Source organism: Leptodactylus fuscus, chromosome 2 (genome assembly GCF_031893055.1).
Source record: "Leptodactylus fuscus isolate aLepFus1 chromosome 2, aLepFus1.hap2, whole genome shotgun sequence".
NCBI lineage: Eukaryota > Metazoa > Chordata > Amphibia > Anura > Leptodactylidae > Leptodactylus > Leptodactylus fuscus.
In genome coordinates this window covers 261,305,410-261,320,584 of record NC_134266.1, presented here as the reverse complement: position 1 = coordinate 261,320,584, position 15,175 = coordinate 261,305,410, and the positions used below count along the sequence as shown (strand labels likewise).

Here is a 15,175-nt window from a genome sequence, read left to right as displayed (position 1 = left end):
CAGATATTCGCTCCTCGTCACCTAGCGTGGCTAGGCTGCAGGTGCCGCATGGCACTAATGAATATGGGTGGGTCACAGGTCACACCTCTGCTAATTGCAGGAAGAGGTGTTCTGTAAATATTCGGGGGTGATCCTGGATGAGGATCGGCTGACGTGTCTTTGCCATTAAGGTCCAAGACTATTTAAAGAAAATAAATCAGTCTTAAGTGAGAGGTTCTCCAGCGTAGGTGACATATACGGCTGCTCGTGAGTCACACTTGGCCCCCTTTCATCTCATTACTAGGAGAGTGTCAGGATAAAGACTCCACCCGAGCACACGGCATAAAGCATTAAAGTTTGTGTACCCATGATGCTTTGCACTGTCCTGTGCCTGGTCACTGAGGTGAAGTATACACATAATACACTGTGATGGTTAAATGATAAAATTCTGTTTGCTTGCGGTTACCATAAGGGGGCGCTGAAGAGCTTACTGCATACTGTTATACATAGTACGGGATAAGGCGCCGCCTAGTGGCAGCGGCAGAGGGCTAGATAATGAAAATCAGTAGATAAGCTGGGATAGAGTAGCTGCTGATGGCAATCGGTTTAGAAGAGGTGTATAAATCACTTTATATCACTGTATATATGACAGGGAGATTAAAGGCAACCTATTAGGCTCTATGTACATGACCGTAGTTGTACCATGACTGTGGCTGTCTGCCACTTATGAAGGAGTTGGAGCAGAAATCGGAATCCGGCTGTGGGAACAGCTAAAGGCACGGTCTGCTGAATTTTGCACTTCATAATGCAGCATGCACCTTGTCATACAGTCAGTACGCCATTTTTAAAGGGAGTCCATCTCCCCCCCCCCAAGCATCATAAACTTCCACCACCATGTTATACAATACATTATACTGATAAACAACTTACCTCTGTTATGTAGGTCACTTTCTCAAATTTGAAAAAAAAAAAAAACTTTGAAGACTTTTGCAAATTAAGCAATTGGTGCACTGGGGGCAGGACATCTGCTCTTGCTGCTTTGTTAAGATGGCTGATGTCATAGCAGTAGGAGGATCTGCATGGGGTCTTGTATACAGGAGATGGTAGGGGTCTGAGCAGAAAGAGCAGTGCTCCAGGGAGCTGAAGGCCCGCCTCCTGTGCACCAACTGCCTCATTTGCATAATGTCAAAATATATATTTTTTTAAACTACATAACAAAGGTATGAGGTTTACCGATGTAATGAGCCCTGTAATACTGTGTTGACAGATTAGTATCCTTGGAGGACATGATAGACTCCCTTTAATAAATCTCCCATATTGAGTTTAATAGGTGCTGAAGGAGTGTGCCCCCAGCTAGATGCCATTCTGTGCAAAATATAGTAGACGCTCTCTGTACATCAGTCCAAAAGGCGTCTTTTGTTACCTAGATATTAACCTAGAAGTTATCTAGATTGATGGGGGATGCAACCACTAGGACCCCAACTGATCACGGGAACAGGGGTGTCTTCCACCGTGTTTCCCCAAAAATAAGACAGTGTCTTATATTAAATTTTGGTCCTAAAGATATGCTATGTCTTATTTTCAGGGGATGTCTTATTTTAGTTTTGTGTGCTGCTGTCACCACTGCGCTACATGGATATGTGCTTGCTGCGCAAAGACTGTATGAAGAAAAACATTGCAGCCGACTGAACGCTGTGCGCGGTGCTCTGTGTGTACAGGAAAGCCGGCTGCTGCGATACCCTACGTTGTATCCACTGTTCCTGCTTCTTTGGGATGAGCTGGGAGTGTGGACTCCCCGCTGCATATGATGCTTGGTGTATACACATCCTACAGCAGCAGGAACAGTGTATACAATGTATCGCAGCGGCACCAGCAGCAATATTTTTCTTCATACAATCTTTGCGCAGAAATATTATTATTATTGGGGGGGGGGGGGGGGTCTTACTTTCGGGGGTGCCTTATATTAGGCAATTCAACAAAACCTCTGCTACGTCTTATTTTTGGGGGATGACTTATTTTCGGGGAAACAGGGTATGAGATTGCTGGAAATCGCCCAATGCTCGACAGGAGAATAGGACCACCATTCTCCAGATCCATTGCTTAGAATGCTGTTGGTTTATTGCCTGGGGGAGGGGATTGTACTAGAAAAGGCATGGAGATATTAGGAGCTAAGAAATGTAACTAATCCAAAACCAAACATTTCTGGTGAGAACACTAATACCGGCATTAGCGTTACTCAATAATCCCATGTTGACAGCCCGAGAAAGACGACTAAGCTCCCTGTACGAGCCAACCATCAGGTATTCTACTATAACTGTATCCCAGCTCGGACTCTCTATACTTACACAGACCCCGTCACCGCCTCAGTAATATTCTTTGTGATGACAAACCGCTACGATACGTCATCACTTGCCGGTGGAGGTCGCACAATCCTAACCAGTCACAAGAACGAAGAGCCCAACACCTAGAAGGGTCACCATATCGGAATTTTCATTTTGATTCCGATACCAAATGATACTTTTTTATGGATCTGGCCTGGGAATGCAGAGGGTAATAGCGCCATTTTTATTTAGGCCATTGAGATCGATAAATATTTGGCTCACTGTATTGTACGGGTTGTTACGGTTACGACGATATCAAATATAATATATCTATTATTTAAAAATGGATTATTTAAAATCCACTTTCTAATACTAATGGCCAATGCATAGGGTAGATCATCAATTTTATAAGGCTCTCCATAATGCCGCACCTCCCTACATTTCCTCCCTCATCTCTGTCTACCGCCCAACCCGTGCTCTCCGCTCACTCAATGACCTAACACTTACCTCCTCTATTATCAGAACCTCCCACGCTCGTATACAAGACTTCTCCCGAGCTGCACCACTTCTCTGGAATGCTCTACCCCGGACAATCAGATTAACTCCCAATTTCTACAGTTTCAAACGCAAACTAAAGACACATCTTATCAGACAGGCCTATCACAATGTGTAACGTAAACCATTCCGTACCATCATTAGAATCACCAAAACGTAACCCTCCTCTGTCCCCGCTCCCACATTACCCCACATGATATGATGTCATCTCAGGATAACTTTATAGGTCCAAGCTCCATCCATATGTTAAAGGACACGACTAGTGACGGCTCATACAGTTTTATGTTTGTGTAATGACAGTCACCTCTATTACAGAATTATCTGACCCCCTGTATAAGCAATGCCGCCCCTGCTACCTCTTGTGTCACCCCCTCTACCTCATAGATTGTAAGCTCTTGCGAGCAGGGCCCTCAGTCCCATTGTGTGAAATGACTTTCTTTGTTATGCATTTTTCTGTCTGTATTTGAACCCTACAAACTGTACAGCGCTGCGGAATATGTTAGCGCTATATAATTATTATTATTATTATTATGTACGAGGGTGTGACACCCACGACCCCCGCAGATCAGCTCCCGGTAATGGTTACATGGAGGGACCTGCACTGCTCATTCGCCATACAAACTGTAGCACCGCCACCCCATAGACGTCAAAGGGACCAATACATCTTGGAGAAGATGATCTATGGGGTCTTGGTTGTCAGACCCTCACATATCTAATATTGATGACCTATATTAAGAATGTCCTAAAGATAACCCCTTTAATAATAGACAGATAGATACCACCACATTACAACAGCTGAGCAGCTGATAAGGTTTCTGCCCTGCATACCATAGATCCTGGGTTCGAGACCTGGGGCAGAGACAATGAGGGGGTAATGCAGGTCTCTGCTCCATCAGAGCCCCTTCCCAGTATAGCAATTTGCAACCCTACCGACACCTAGTCAGCATTTATCCACCCCAGTCCAGGCCATATAGCCAAAACTGAATTTCAGCTCCAATCAATTATATGGCATTGAGATCATTGTGTTTGGATGGTGGGAGCACTCACGATTTGCCCCTTTATGGTCAATTATGGGCCTAGAACACCATCTAATAAGCAAGGGCTGCCGTATAAACCTTTACCTGCCAAGGACATAAGAGTTACGTTTTAATTGTGATAATCTTTTGATGCCATTACCTTATATATTAGGTCAAGACTTCAAATAACTAGGACTTGTGACAAAATTACTTCACTATCAACAATTTTTTTGTGTGTACGATCTGGTGTGAGCTGCGAGGTAGTTCATAAAAAAGTGTTAATTTTCCCTGCAGTGCCTCCGCAGGAATGACGAGGTATTACACGGTGTCCACTAAAACAAAAGGCCTGTCCATCTAATTGACGGACACGGTGGGTCCTCCAAAGAGAGAGGTGATCTTCCCACTGATTGATGAGAGTCCTCCCTCCTCCCCCCCCCCTCACCCAATTACTAAGAAATCCTTAAGAAAGTCATAGATAATGGGCTTTCTAGAGAAGTCCTTCCAGAGAACCACTTGAAGGACTTCGCTTATAAAGTGGGGCTTCATTTTTATAAAAGTGAAAATTAAACTGTGTAGCAAGTGATGAGTCACGGAGGATGAATACATTTCGGGAGATCAAGGCTCTGCTCACAAGTGCGACCGTGCCGGCATCGTGTCTATCATGGACATGACAGCTCCGTCCCCTGTGAGCTCATCGGAAAACCGATGCCGAGAATCAGTCATCACCCCATCACTTTGCATTATTACGTTTTTTATCGTGAGATCAAGAACGGCCCAAACGAATCGCAGAGGAACACGCCAGATTTGTTTCCCAAGATGCCAAGTTTACCAAAAACCCACAAAAAGAATGAAAATTACCTCTATGACAAACCAAATGCAGCCCTATATTAGAGTAAAGAGGGTTTGTACAGGGTTAGAACAAACATGGCTGCTTTCTTTCAGAAACAGCGCCACACCTGCCCACAGGTGGCGAGTGGTATTGCAGCCCTGACCCAATTATAGTGATTAAAGGGGCTGTCCAGGCTTTTTTTATTTATGGCCTCAGGCGAGACAAGTCCTTTAAACTGACCTGCAATACCAGACCCAACCTATGGACAGGCGTGGTGCTGTTTCAGGATAAAAGCAATCACGGGCAAACTACTTACCATCATCGCCCCTAAATGACACGGTCACGACATTTTCAAAAATAGGTTTTCTTAGGCACTATTTTTAGATTCGGAATCACTCCCATCATGCCCCGGTCAGAGCGCAGAATTAAGAATTATTTCCCCCTGGGAGGAACTTTCTCTCGTGCTCACTGTCGCCACCTGCTGAGCCATATGCACTCTGTCAAAACTGCCCTGAAGAGTAAAGGGGTCCGTCAGGATCTCAACGTCAGCAACAACGGTAGTGTGAATGGTTAACAGCTCTCTGGCATACAAGGCATAAAATGGCGCAACGTTTTTGCCAAAACTGGGTTTTTGGGAACAAAAATTGGAACTTTTTTTTTTGCACCATTCTCATTCCCAAAATTGGGTCTGTAAGGGGCATGGCCATTGTCCTGGAAAGAGATGTTTGGTCCACCGATCAAAATTTTTAGACCACACCTCTTCTTTACTGTGACGGTCACCGATTTGCAGGTGAAAAAAATTCCCCTTTTTTGGTCCCCACACAGTATAACACCCAATACTGTCCCCCATCACAATATACAATACATTACCCCCTTTACTGGCTCATACACACTATAGTGCCCCTATTATAAATTGGGCACTAGGCATCTGTTCACACTGCAGCTTTGTAAAACCAGACCCCTCTCCTGTTTATAAAATTATGGCAATGAGTGGCTAAGAGGATATTATAGTAATAGGGCGAAAAAAAATTGCTCCACGGTAACTAGGCGGCCATAAGGGAATCCTTGGATAGTAGATACAGTGCTATAACAAGATGACATGAACTAGAGTAATAGTCCTGCTGTATACACTCTGGCCCTGACAGTCTATGGCATTTATACTAACCTATCGATCTGCAGGGCTGGGGTGATATGCTGGTTCTGGTGATACTAACCTATCTATCTGCAGGGCTGGGGTGATATGCTGGGTCTGGTGACAGTAACCTATCTATCTGCAGAGCTGGGGTGATATGCTGGTTCTGGTGACACTAACCTATCTATCTGCAGGGCTGGGGTGATATGCTGGTTCTGGTGACACTAACCTATCTATCTGCAGGAATGGGGTGATATGCTGGTTCTGGTGACACTAACCTATCTATCTGCAGGGCTGGGGTGATATGCTGGGTCTGGTGACAGTAACCTATCTATCTGGAGTGATATGCTGGGTCTGGTGACAGTAACCTATCTATCTGCAGAGCAGGGGTGATATGCTGGGTCTGGTGACAGTAACCTATCTATCTGCAGGACTGGGGTGATATGCTGGTTCTGGTGACACTAACCTATCTATCTGGAGTGATATGCTGGGTCTGGTGACAGTAACCTATCTATCTGGAGTGATATGCTGGGTCTGGTGACAGTAACCTATCTATCTGCAGAGCAGGGGTGATATGCTGGGTCTGGTGACAGTAACCTATCTATCTGCAGGACTGGGGTGATATGCTGGTTCTGGTGACACTAACCTATCTATCTGCAGGGCTGGGGTGATATGCTGGGTCTGGTGACAGTAACCTATCTATCTGCAGGACTGGGGTGATATGCTGGTTCTGGTGACACTAACCTATCTATCTGCAGGGCTGGGGTGATATGCTGGTTCTGGTGACAGTAACCTATCTATCTGCAGGGCTGGGGTGATATGCTGGTTCTGGTGACACTAACCTATCTATCTGCAGGGCTGGGGTGATATGCTGGTTCTGGTGACACTAACCTATCTATCTGCAGGGCTGGGGTGATATGCTGGTTCTGGTGACAGTAACCTATCTAACTGCAGGGCTGGGGTGATATGCTGGGTCTGGTGACAGTAACCTATCTATCTGCAGGGCTGGGGTGATATGCTGGGTCTGGTGACACTAACCTATCTATCTGCAGGGCTGGGGTGATATGCTGGTTCTGGTGACACTAACCTATCTATCTGCAGGACTGGGGAGATATGCTGGGTCTGGTGACAGACTCCCTCAAAAGAATATCTAGGGCAGGGGCAGATTTATGGCTCAGCTTTCCGTCACTCAGGGCTATGATTCAATTTGCTGTGCTCACCCTGTGCCTAAATACCCCCAGCCAGGGTAATGAGTCTTGTTGACTGATCCTCAACCCTATCTTCACCTCTAATGCTGGAACATTGAGGAAAAGGAGAAGAGACCACTGGTGGAATAGATGGACCACTGAAAGACTAACAGGACATTTCCTCCTTTCAGGGTGAGCTAATTTACATATGTTTCCCATGGGGCATTGCCTGAATCTCCTCAATGAGAACCAGAAGAGCTTGAGGTGACGCCAGAAGAAGCCATCAACAATTCCATCAAATTTCCCAAATTCAAACATAACAATATCACATGGTAACACATGGAACAGGCTCGGGGATGGGCTGGTCCAACAGAATGCCAGAGGAACCTTGGGTGGACCAAGGCCATGACAACGGTGGGCCAACATGCCATGGTGCTAAGGGTTGTTGGAACGTGGACCCAGAATCAGTTTTGGTTGGGACCCAGAATCTGGTTGGCCTAAGGAACCTGAGGCCTCATGCACACGACGGAGTACGTAGGCCAAGTTAGTTTAGGTTTTTTAGCGGAATACTTGGGTGTAGCTCCCCCAATGGGGGGTTACATTGTGTCCCAATGTCAAGGAACAGGATAGAACCCGCTCTACTGGAACGGATCAAACCATCGGTCCCCCATTGGAAGAGCCTTAGTCTGCACTGAGCTGGCCCTGGTTAGAGGGTGTGATACTAAGACCCAACACTAGGGGAGCACCGTCTGAATCTACCTATAGGGCATCTTCTGGTGCAACATAGACATGTGAAATTTTTGTTACTTACTGCGATGAGAGCCGAATTCCTCTGGCCCAGTCCATTAGACGCTTGCTGGCCTCCATTGTGGTCCCCGCCCTCGTCACTGAGCAGTTGCGGCTGCTGCGGCTGATGGTGCCGGTAGTCGGGGGGTGCGGCACACGAGCTCTTGCTATGTTTGCTGCTCTTTCTGGAGCCCTGGCCATGTTGGACAAGGGTCAATAGCTGCAGGGTGTTCTCCCGCTCCCGATCAGAACTTTCCGCCCTGCTGCGCTCATAGCGACCCTCGCAGTTAAGGTGATGTTGGCGACAAACCGCGATTCGAGCCCGCAACCGCTCAACTATGGCGCTGTGCAACCTGGGAGCCACGCTTCCACCGCCGAGCAGACCCACGTTGGATACTCCAATGGCGAGGCTTCCCGTCGGGGCTTGAGGGGGGGCGGTTTCCCCCATAATTTTGGAGGCCCGGTGTCCTTTACTGAATCACAGAGGGTTAATATTGTATCCTTACTGCAACATCAATGGAGGCGATGACAGCCGGGAGACGGGAACAGCGGGGCAAAGTGATCCCAAAGTGACGCGGCCCTAAAAAACATTTACAACTCATGACAAGAGAGCCTGCGACTAGTCAGACGTGAGCAGCATTCCCCTACACCGCCCCCCCCCCCCCCCAGATTATATGTAGTGATTACATCTGCGTCTGGCAAAGCTGGGTGACAATGATCATAGATCATAAGGTGCAACTACCAGGGATATAGACACAGGCGGTTTTATGGGGCTCAATGTCCAAGGCCGACCCGTACTGTCAGTGGTAAAGTCCAGATAATGAAGAGTGGAGCCCCCATCTGGTGGAAGTGCATTATCTCATGTTATAGTATCAGGCTGGGTCAACATCTGTGCCAAAACCACCGAAGTTTCAGTTTTGAAATGGGAAACACCCAGCGGAGCCCAATATACCCGAATAACAGAGAGCGCAAGGCTAGTGTGAACATGGCGCTACGGACGTGTGACAGTGTGTGACAGTGTTTTTTTTATTATCCCTGTACTGTGACATCACTGTGTGTATTATCCCTGTACTGTGACATCACTGTGTGTATTATCTCTGTACTGTGACATCACTGTGTGTATTATCCCTGTATTGTGACATCACTGTGTGTATTATCTCTGTACTGTGACATCACTGTGTGTATTATCTCTGTACTGTGACATCACTGTGTGTATTATCTCTGTACTGTGACATCACTGTGTGTATTATCTCTGTACTGTGACATCACTGTGTGTATTATCCTGTACTGTGACATCACTGTGTGTATTATCTCTGTACTGTGACATCACTGTGTGTATTATCCTGTACTGTGACATCACTGTGTGTATTATCCTGTACTGTGACATCACTGTGTGTATTATCCCTGTACTGTGACATCACTGTGTGTATTATCCCTGTACTGTGACATCACTGTGTGTATTATCCCTGTACTGTGACATCACTGTGTGTATTATCTCTGTATTGTGACATCACTGTGTGTATTATCTCTGTACTGTGACATCACTGTGTGTATTATCTCTGTACTGTGACATCACTGTGTGTATTATCCCTGTACTGTGACATCACTGTGTGTATTATCCCTGTACTGTGACATCACTGTGTGTATTATCCTGTACTGTGACATCACTGTGTGTATTATCCTGTACTGTGACATCACTGTGTGTATTATCCCTGTACTGTGACATCACTGTGTGTATTATCCCTGTACTGTGACATCACTGTGTGTATTATCTCTGTACTGTGACATCACTGTGTGTATTATCCTGTACTGTGACATCACTGTGTGTATTATCCCTGTACTGTGACATCACTGTGTGTATTATCCCTGTACTGTGACATCACTGTGTGTATTATCTCTGTACTGTGACATCACTGTGTGTATTATCTCTGTACTGTGACATCACTGTGTGTATTATCTCTGTACTGTGACATCACTGTGTGTATTATCCCTGTACTGTGACATCACTGTGTGTATTATCTCTGTACTGTGACATCACTGTGTGTATTATCCCTGTACTGTGACATCACTGTGTGTATTATCTTTGTACTGTGACATCACTGTGTGTATTATCCCTGTACTGTGACATCACTGTGTGTATTATCTCTGTACTGTGACATCACTGTGTGTATTATCTCTGTACTGTGACATCACTGTGTGTATTATCTCTGTACTGTGACATCACTGTGTGTATTATCTCTGTACTGTGACATCACTGTGTGTATTATCTCTGTACTGTGACATCACTGTGTGTATTATCCCTGTACTGTGACATCACTGTGTGTATTATCTCTGTACTGTGACATCACTGTGTGTATTATCCCTGTACTGTGACATCACTGTGTGTATTATCTCTGTACTGTGACATCACTGTGTGTATTATCCCTGTACTGTGACATCACTGTGTGTATTATCCTGTACTGTGACATCACTGTGTGTATTATCCCTGTACTGTGACATCACTGTGTGTATTATCCCTGTACTGTGACATCACTGTGTGTATTATCCCTGTATTGTGACATCACTGTGTGTATTATCTCTGTACTGTGACATCACTGTGTGTATTATCCCTGTATTGTGACATCACTGTGTGTATTATCTCTGTACTGTGACATCACTGTGTGTATTATCTCTGTACTGTGACATCACTGTGTGTATTATCTCTGTACTGTGACATCACTGTGTGTATTATCCCTGTACTGTGACATCACTGTATGTATTATCCCTGTACTGTGACATCACTGTGTGTATTATCTCTGTACTGTGACATCACTGTGTGTATTATCTCTGTACTGTGACATCACTGTGTGTATTATCTCTGTACTGTGACATCACTGTGTGTATTATCCCTGTACTGTGACATCACTGTGTGTATTATCCCTGTACTGTGACATCACTGTGTGTATTATCTCTGTACTGTGACATCACTGTGTGTATTATCCCTGTACTGTGACATCACTGTATGTATTATCCCTGTACTGTGACATCACTGTGTGTATTATCTCTGTACTGTGACATCACTGTGTGTATTATCCCTGTACTGTGACATCACTGTGTGTATTATCTCTGTACTGTGACATCACTGTGTGTATTATCCCTGTACTGTGACATCACTGTGTGTATTATCTCTGTACTGTGACATCACTGTGTGTATTATCCCTGTACTGTGACATCACTGTATGTATTATCCCTGTACTGTGACATCGCTGCACATTATTCCTGTGTATTAGGGACACCACTACAATGATAAGTTTTTCCTGCTGTAAACTAACTTCTGAAGAAGGTCATGTTGGAGAGGGGCCCAAAAAGTGCTATAGGGCCTAATAAGTACTTGTTCCGCCTCTGGAGATCACCCAGCTTTCTTAGAATGCTTCATTTGTAATTTGAGACCCTGTAAAAACTGGTTGACAATTGAAGCTGGAGTGGCCGAGTATTGGTTGTCAGGCATATCCTGAATGGTAAATCTGCCGCGCTACAGGAGTCTGTCTAATATCTATCTATCTATCTATCTATCTATCTATCTATCTCTCTTATTAGGTTTAGATTGGCCCATCATTACAATTACAACCCCTGTAGGTGGCATTGTGTTTGTCACCCAGCTTTCCCTGGAGCTGATCACTCTATATCTATATATAGCGGTCATTGTGCCATGTGAAATTGCAGAACAACAATACACAAAGTAAATAGACCTATAACACAAAACCCAACAAGTATGATCACCCAGCTTTCCCAGACTCCCGATTTAGCAATTAGCAGCTTCATTAGCTATCACCCAACTTTCCCAGATGCACAAACAGAATTATTTAAAAGTTTTTAACGAAAAAAGAAAATGCATGTCCCAAGACATGCGTCGTGTTAGGACATGCATACAGCCTGCAGGCCGTGCTGGGAGTTGTAGTACTACAACAACCGAGGATAAGTGATAGTCATGCAGCTGAAAGTAACTAGACACAGATGTAGCAGAGCTGGACTGGTCGGATGCAGCAACCCTGAGCTTGTCAAGTGGCACAGCGTGTTATAGGGCAATGTGAATTCTGCTTTTACATAGGACTGCAGGTAAACCTGCTGCAAGGATCACACAACACACTCAGCTCTGCTCCATCTGGGCTCATCCCCTGCAGCCTTACCTTAGGAAACTCCAGCCTGCACCCTGAGATGGGAGCAATGCATTCTTTGCAGATTTTCCCAGGCTCCTGGATCCCCTCACAGTCGTGTTCTGTACAATATTCTCCTCCAGAAGTCTCTGCAAGTCTCCTGCACTGCTCTGTGTGCACAGTGACCTAGCACAGGCACAAGCATCAAGCTGGAAATGAAAGTAGTAATTTAGTAACTTTTCTTGTTGCTTGTTGTCAGCCCAGTCTGCTCATACTAAACTCCAGCCTGCACTTTCCCCAGTACAGAGGCTTTCATTGTGTGCGAGAGACTGGGATAGACTGGTATGTTCACACATTCTCCATAGCGGCATCTAGTGGACAGTCTGTGTCACTGCAGCGCCTGGCTGGAAATCAGTAACGTGTCAGGGAGCCCTCTGGTGGATGATAGGGAGAATGCAGTCTGAGGTTTTGCAAGTAATGAACTGTGTATACAGTATAATACAGTATACAGGGCTGGGTATATACCTATCATAAATAATGCTACAGATTCAGGGCTTGTTATAGTCATGGATATACCAAAAATATATTTTTTTATGTTTTAGGAATTATAAGTAACAAAAGAAACAAATTTATTAGAGAAAATTATTTTTTTTAATCATATTTGTATTTAGATTAATTTTTTTAATCCCAAATGGATTTTTTTTGCTTTAATTTCATGACGATGGCAGACTTCATAGACCAGATAGTTGTCAAGGTACGCCTAAGCAAGTCCTTAAAGGGGTCCTAAAAGGGGCTTTCTAGGCTTTGTAAATACAGTACATGGCTTATACGACACATAGGACCCCTCCGGATCAGTTGTGACATTATATTTACTCACTCACCACATGATCTGTCTGTAGTTTGTTCCCATTGAAGTGAACACGTTGATCACATGGTTTGTCCATAGCTCAGTCCCATCCAAGTGAACATGCTGAGCAGCAATACCAAACAATGGACGGCGTTGTGGTTGGAAGAGGCTGAAGTGTTCACCCGAAACACTGTGGTCTCTTTGAACAGCCAAGGGCCTGGTCAGAGGTGTGGTTGGAATAATCTGGGCCCCAATGCAACAGTCTCTAATGGGCCCCCTAGTTACTTTGTGCCATTGACAATAGTGGTATATTTTATGGGGCCCCCTTTGGGTCCAGGGTCTGGTAGTAACTGCTACCTCTGCACATTCTATACTTACGCCCCCCCAGGGTCCTATTGTCAAACCCCGCCAAGCTTCAGCTGTGATGAGGTCACCAGGGTTCCTGATGATGAGAGCAGGAGAGGACCGCAACCAGCATTGATCATGGCATTCAAAGGGTTAAACAGAAGAGATAAGGGGCAGGGGTGCAGCTCTATGCTATAGCCTCACTCAGGAGGACACTATCGGTACCGGAGTGACCAGCATGAGGGGGTGTGTGGTCAGAGTAGTGTCGCAACTAGTTAACTTTCTATTCAAGGCTGAGGCCTTACCTTGCGGAAAAGCCTTTTTGGGCTTTTTTTTTTTTAACCAAAGCCAAGAATGGACTGAGCAGAAGGTGCAACAAACAGCTAAGGGTGGGTTCACACCTGCACCCCGGTCTCCGCTTTCGGGTTTCCATCTTCTGCCAAGAGAAACTGGACAGGAGATGGAAACCCGGCGGTGAGTTTTCAAACCAATTCACTTGAATGGGTTTGCAAAGTGACTGCCCGTGTGCGTCTTCTACCTGTTCACGGTGTAAACCGGACACAAAGTCCTGCATGTCCGAATTGTTTTGCAAAGTGTCCGCCCGTGAGCTGTTTTGCCACAGAGACCACAAAACGCTCACGGGCAGACACTTTGCAAAACAATTCAAGTGCATGGGTGTGAAAACTGACCGCCGGGTTTCCGTCTCCTGTCCTGTTTTTCATGGCAAAAGATGGAAACCCAAAAGCGGAGACCGGGCGCAGGTGTGAACCCGCCCTCATTGGCATATGGAATAAAGGTTGAATTTCTCAGCAGTAAGATAGATCTATGGCCTTTATATCACCATCTGACCCTACAAGACCATGTAAGGGGTTCAGAGGAGCTCTCCATGGTGTAGATTCCTTTAAATGGAGCCGAGCTTCCATATCCTTCTTCTAGTCTCAGATCATTCTTTCAGACCTGGGAAGGATTTTTGGAGTCTGTGCACAGTCACATTATGGGGCTGCTGAGTGTTGAGACTTGTGGTGTTCGCCATCCTCTGTTATATGGCCGCCTGGGAAGGTGACCTGGTGATTGTGCACAATGCCAAGTGTCAGCCGGTGAGGTGTAAAGTACGTCATTACTGGACTATGGAGAAGTGGCAATATGGTGGGAGAACTTGGATTCATCTGGAGAACATCACCTACAGCGCCCCCTCTGTTTATTAAAGGACGGCTAATAATATGGCTGGGGGAGTCTGGACTGGTCACACAGAACCCCGAAAACTCCATCCAATGTCTTTGGGATGAAGTAGAATGGAGTTGGAAAGCCGAGCCCTCTCACCCAATATCAGTGTCTGACCTCACAAATGAAGAGAGAAATGTAAATCCCATCAATATTCGGTGTGACCTTTGCCCTTTTCCTTCTTCTTAATACTTGCAGACAGGTTCTGTCAGAACTTGATAGGGAGGTTGTCCCCGCCATCTTGATGAACTAAGCACAGATCTTCTGTGGATGTCGGCTTGTCCAATCCATCTGTCTCTTCATGTCATCCTAGACAAACTGGATGATGTTGAGCTCAGGGCTCTGCAGGGGCCGGATCATCACTTCCAGGACTCCTCCCCCAAAGGGCACTAATACCAAATATTGATGGGCTTTACATTTCTCTTTTCTTCATTGACTTCATTTTGTTAATTGACAAAAATAACCTATTAACCCTTCTGTTTCTCAAGGTCTTGAGGCATTTTTTGCCTAAAACGTTCGCCCAACACTGTCATTCTGTGTGCATGTGAAGGAGCTCCACATCAGAAGGTATATACTGGGAGGATCTCCTACCATAAACCTATTATGGATGCCAATACAGTGGGATCGGTCACCCCACACCGTGTAGGATAGTGTAACAGACAGCTGGTGGAGGCCAAAAGGACACGGTTTTGGCCTCTGCCTGGTAAATGGTGTCCTGTGGATATGTCTGATCGCTCACCCAGCACATACGGTAGGTGGACCCTGCAGAACGCATTGTGAACGCCGCCACAATTGGACCGGGATCCCTCATAAAATCTGTTCCA

At 45.5% G+C, this 15,175-nt stretch overlaps 1 protein-coding gene across 1 annotated transcript in view; it reads right to left on the bottom strand.

The window, feature by feature from the left end:
- Positions 1-12,076, bottom strand: part of MAML2 (mastermind like transcriptional coactivator 2) — a 123,673-nt gene extending 111,597 nt beyond the window's left edge. The window contains exons 1-2 of the mRNA XM_075266162.1: positions 11,972-12,076; positions 7,831-8,385 (exon numbers count right to left, since the gene is read on the bottom strand). Coding sequence (XP_075122263.1) covers positions 7,831-8,253 — 423 coding nt within the window. The 5' untranslated portion in view covers positions 8,254-8,385; positions 11,972-12,076. The remainder of the gene's footprint in view (positions 1-7,830; positions 8,386-11,971) is intronic.
- Between the last annotated feature and the right edge of the window lie 3,099 nt (positions 12,077-15,175).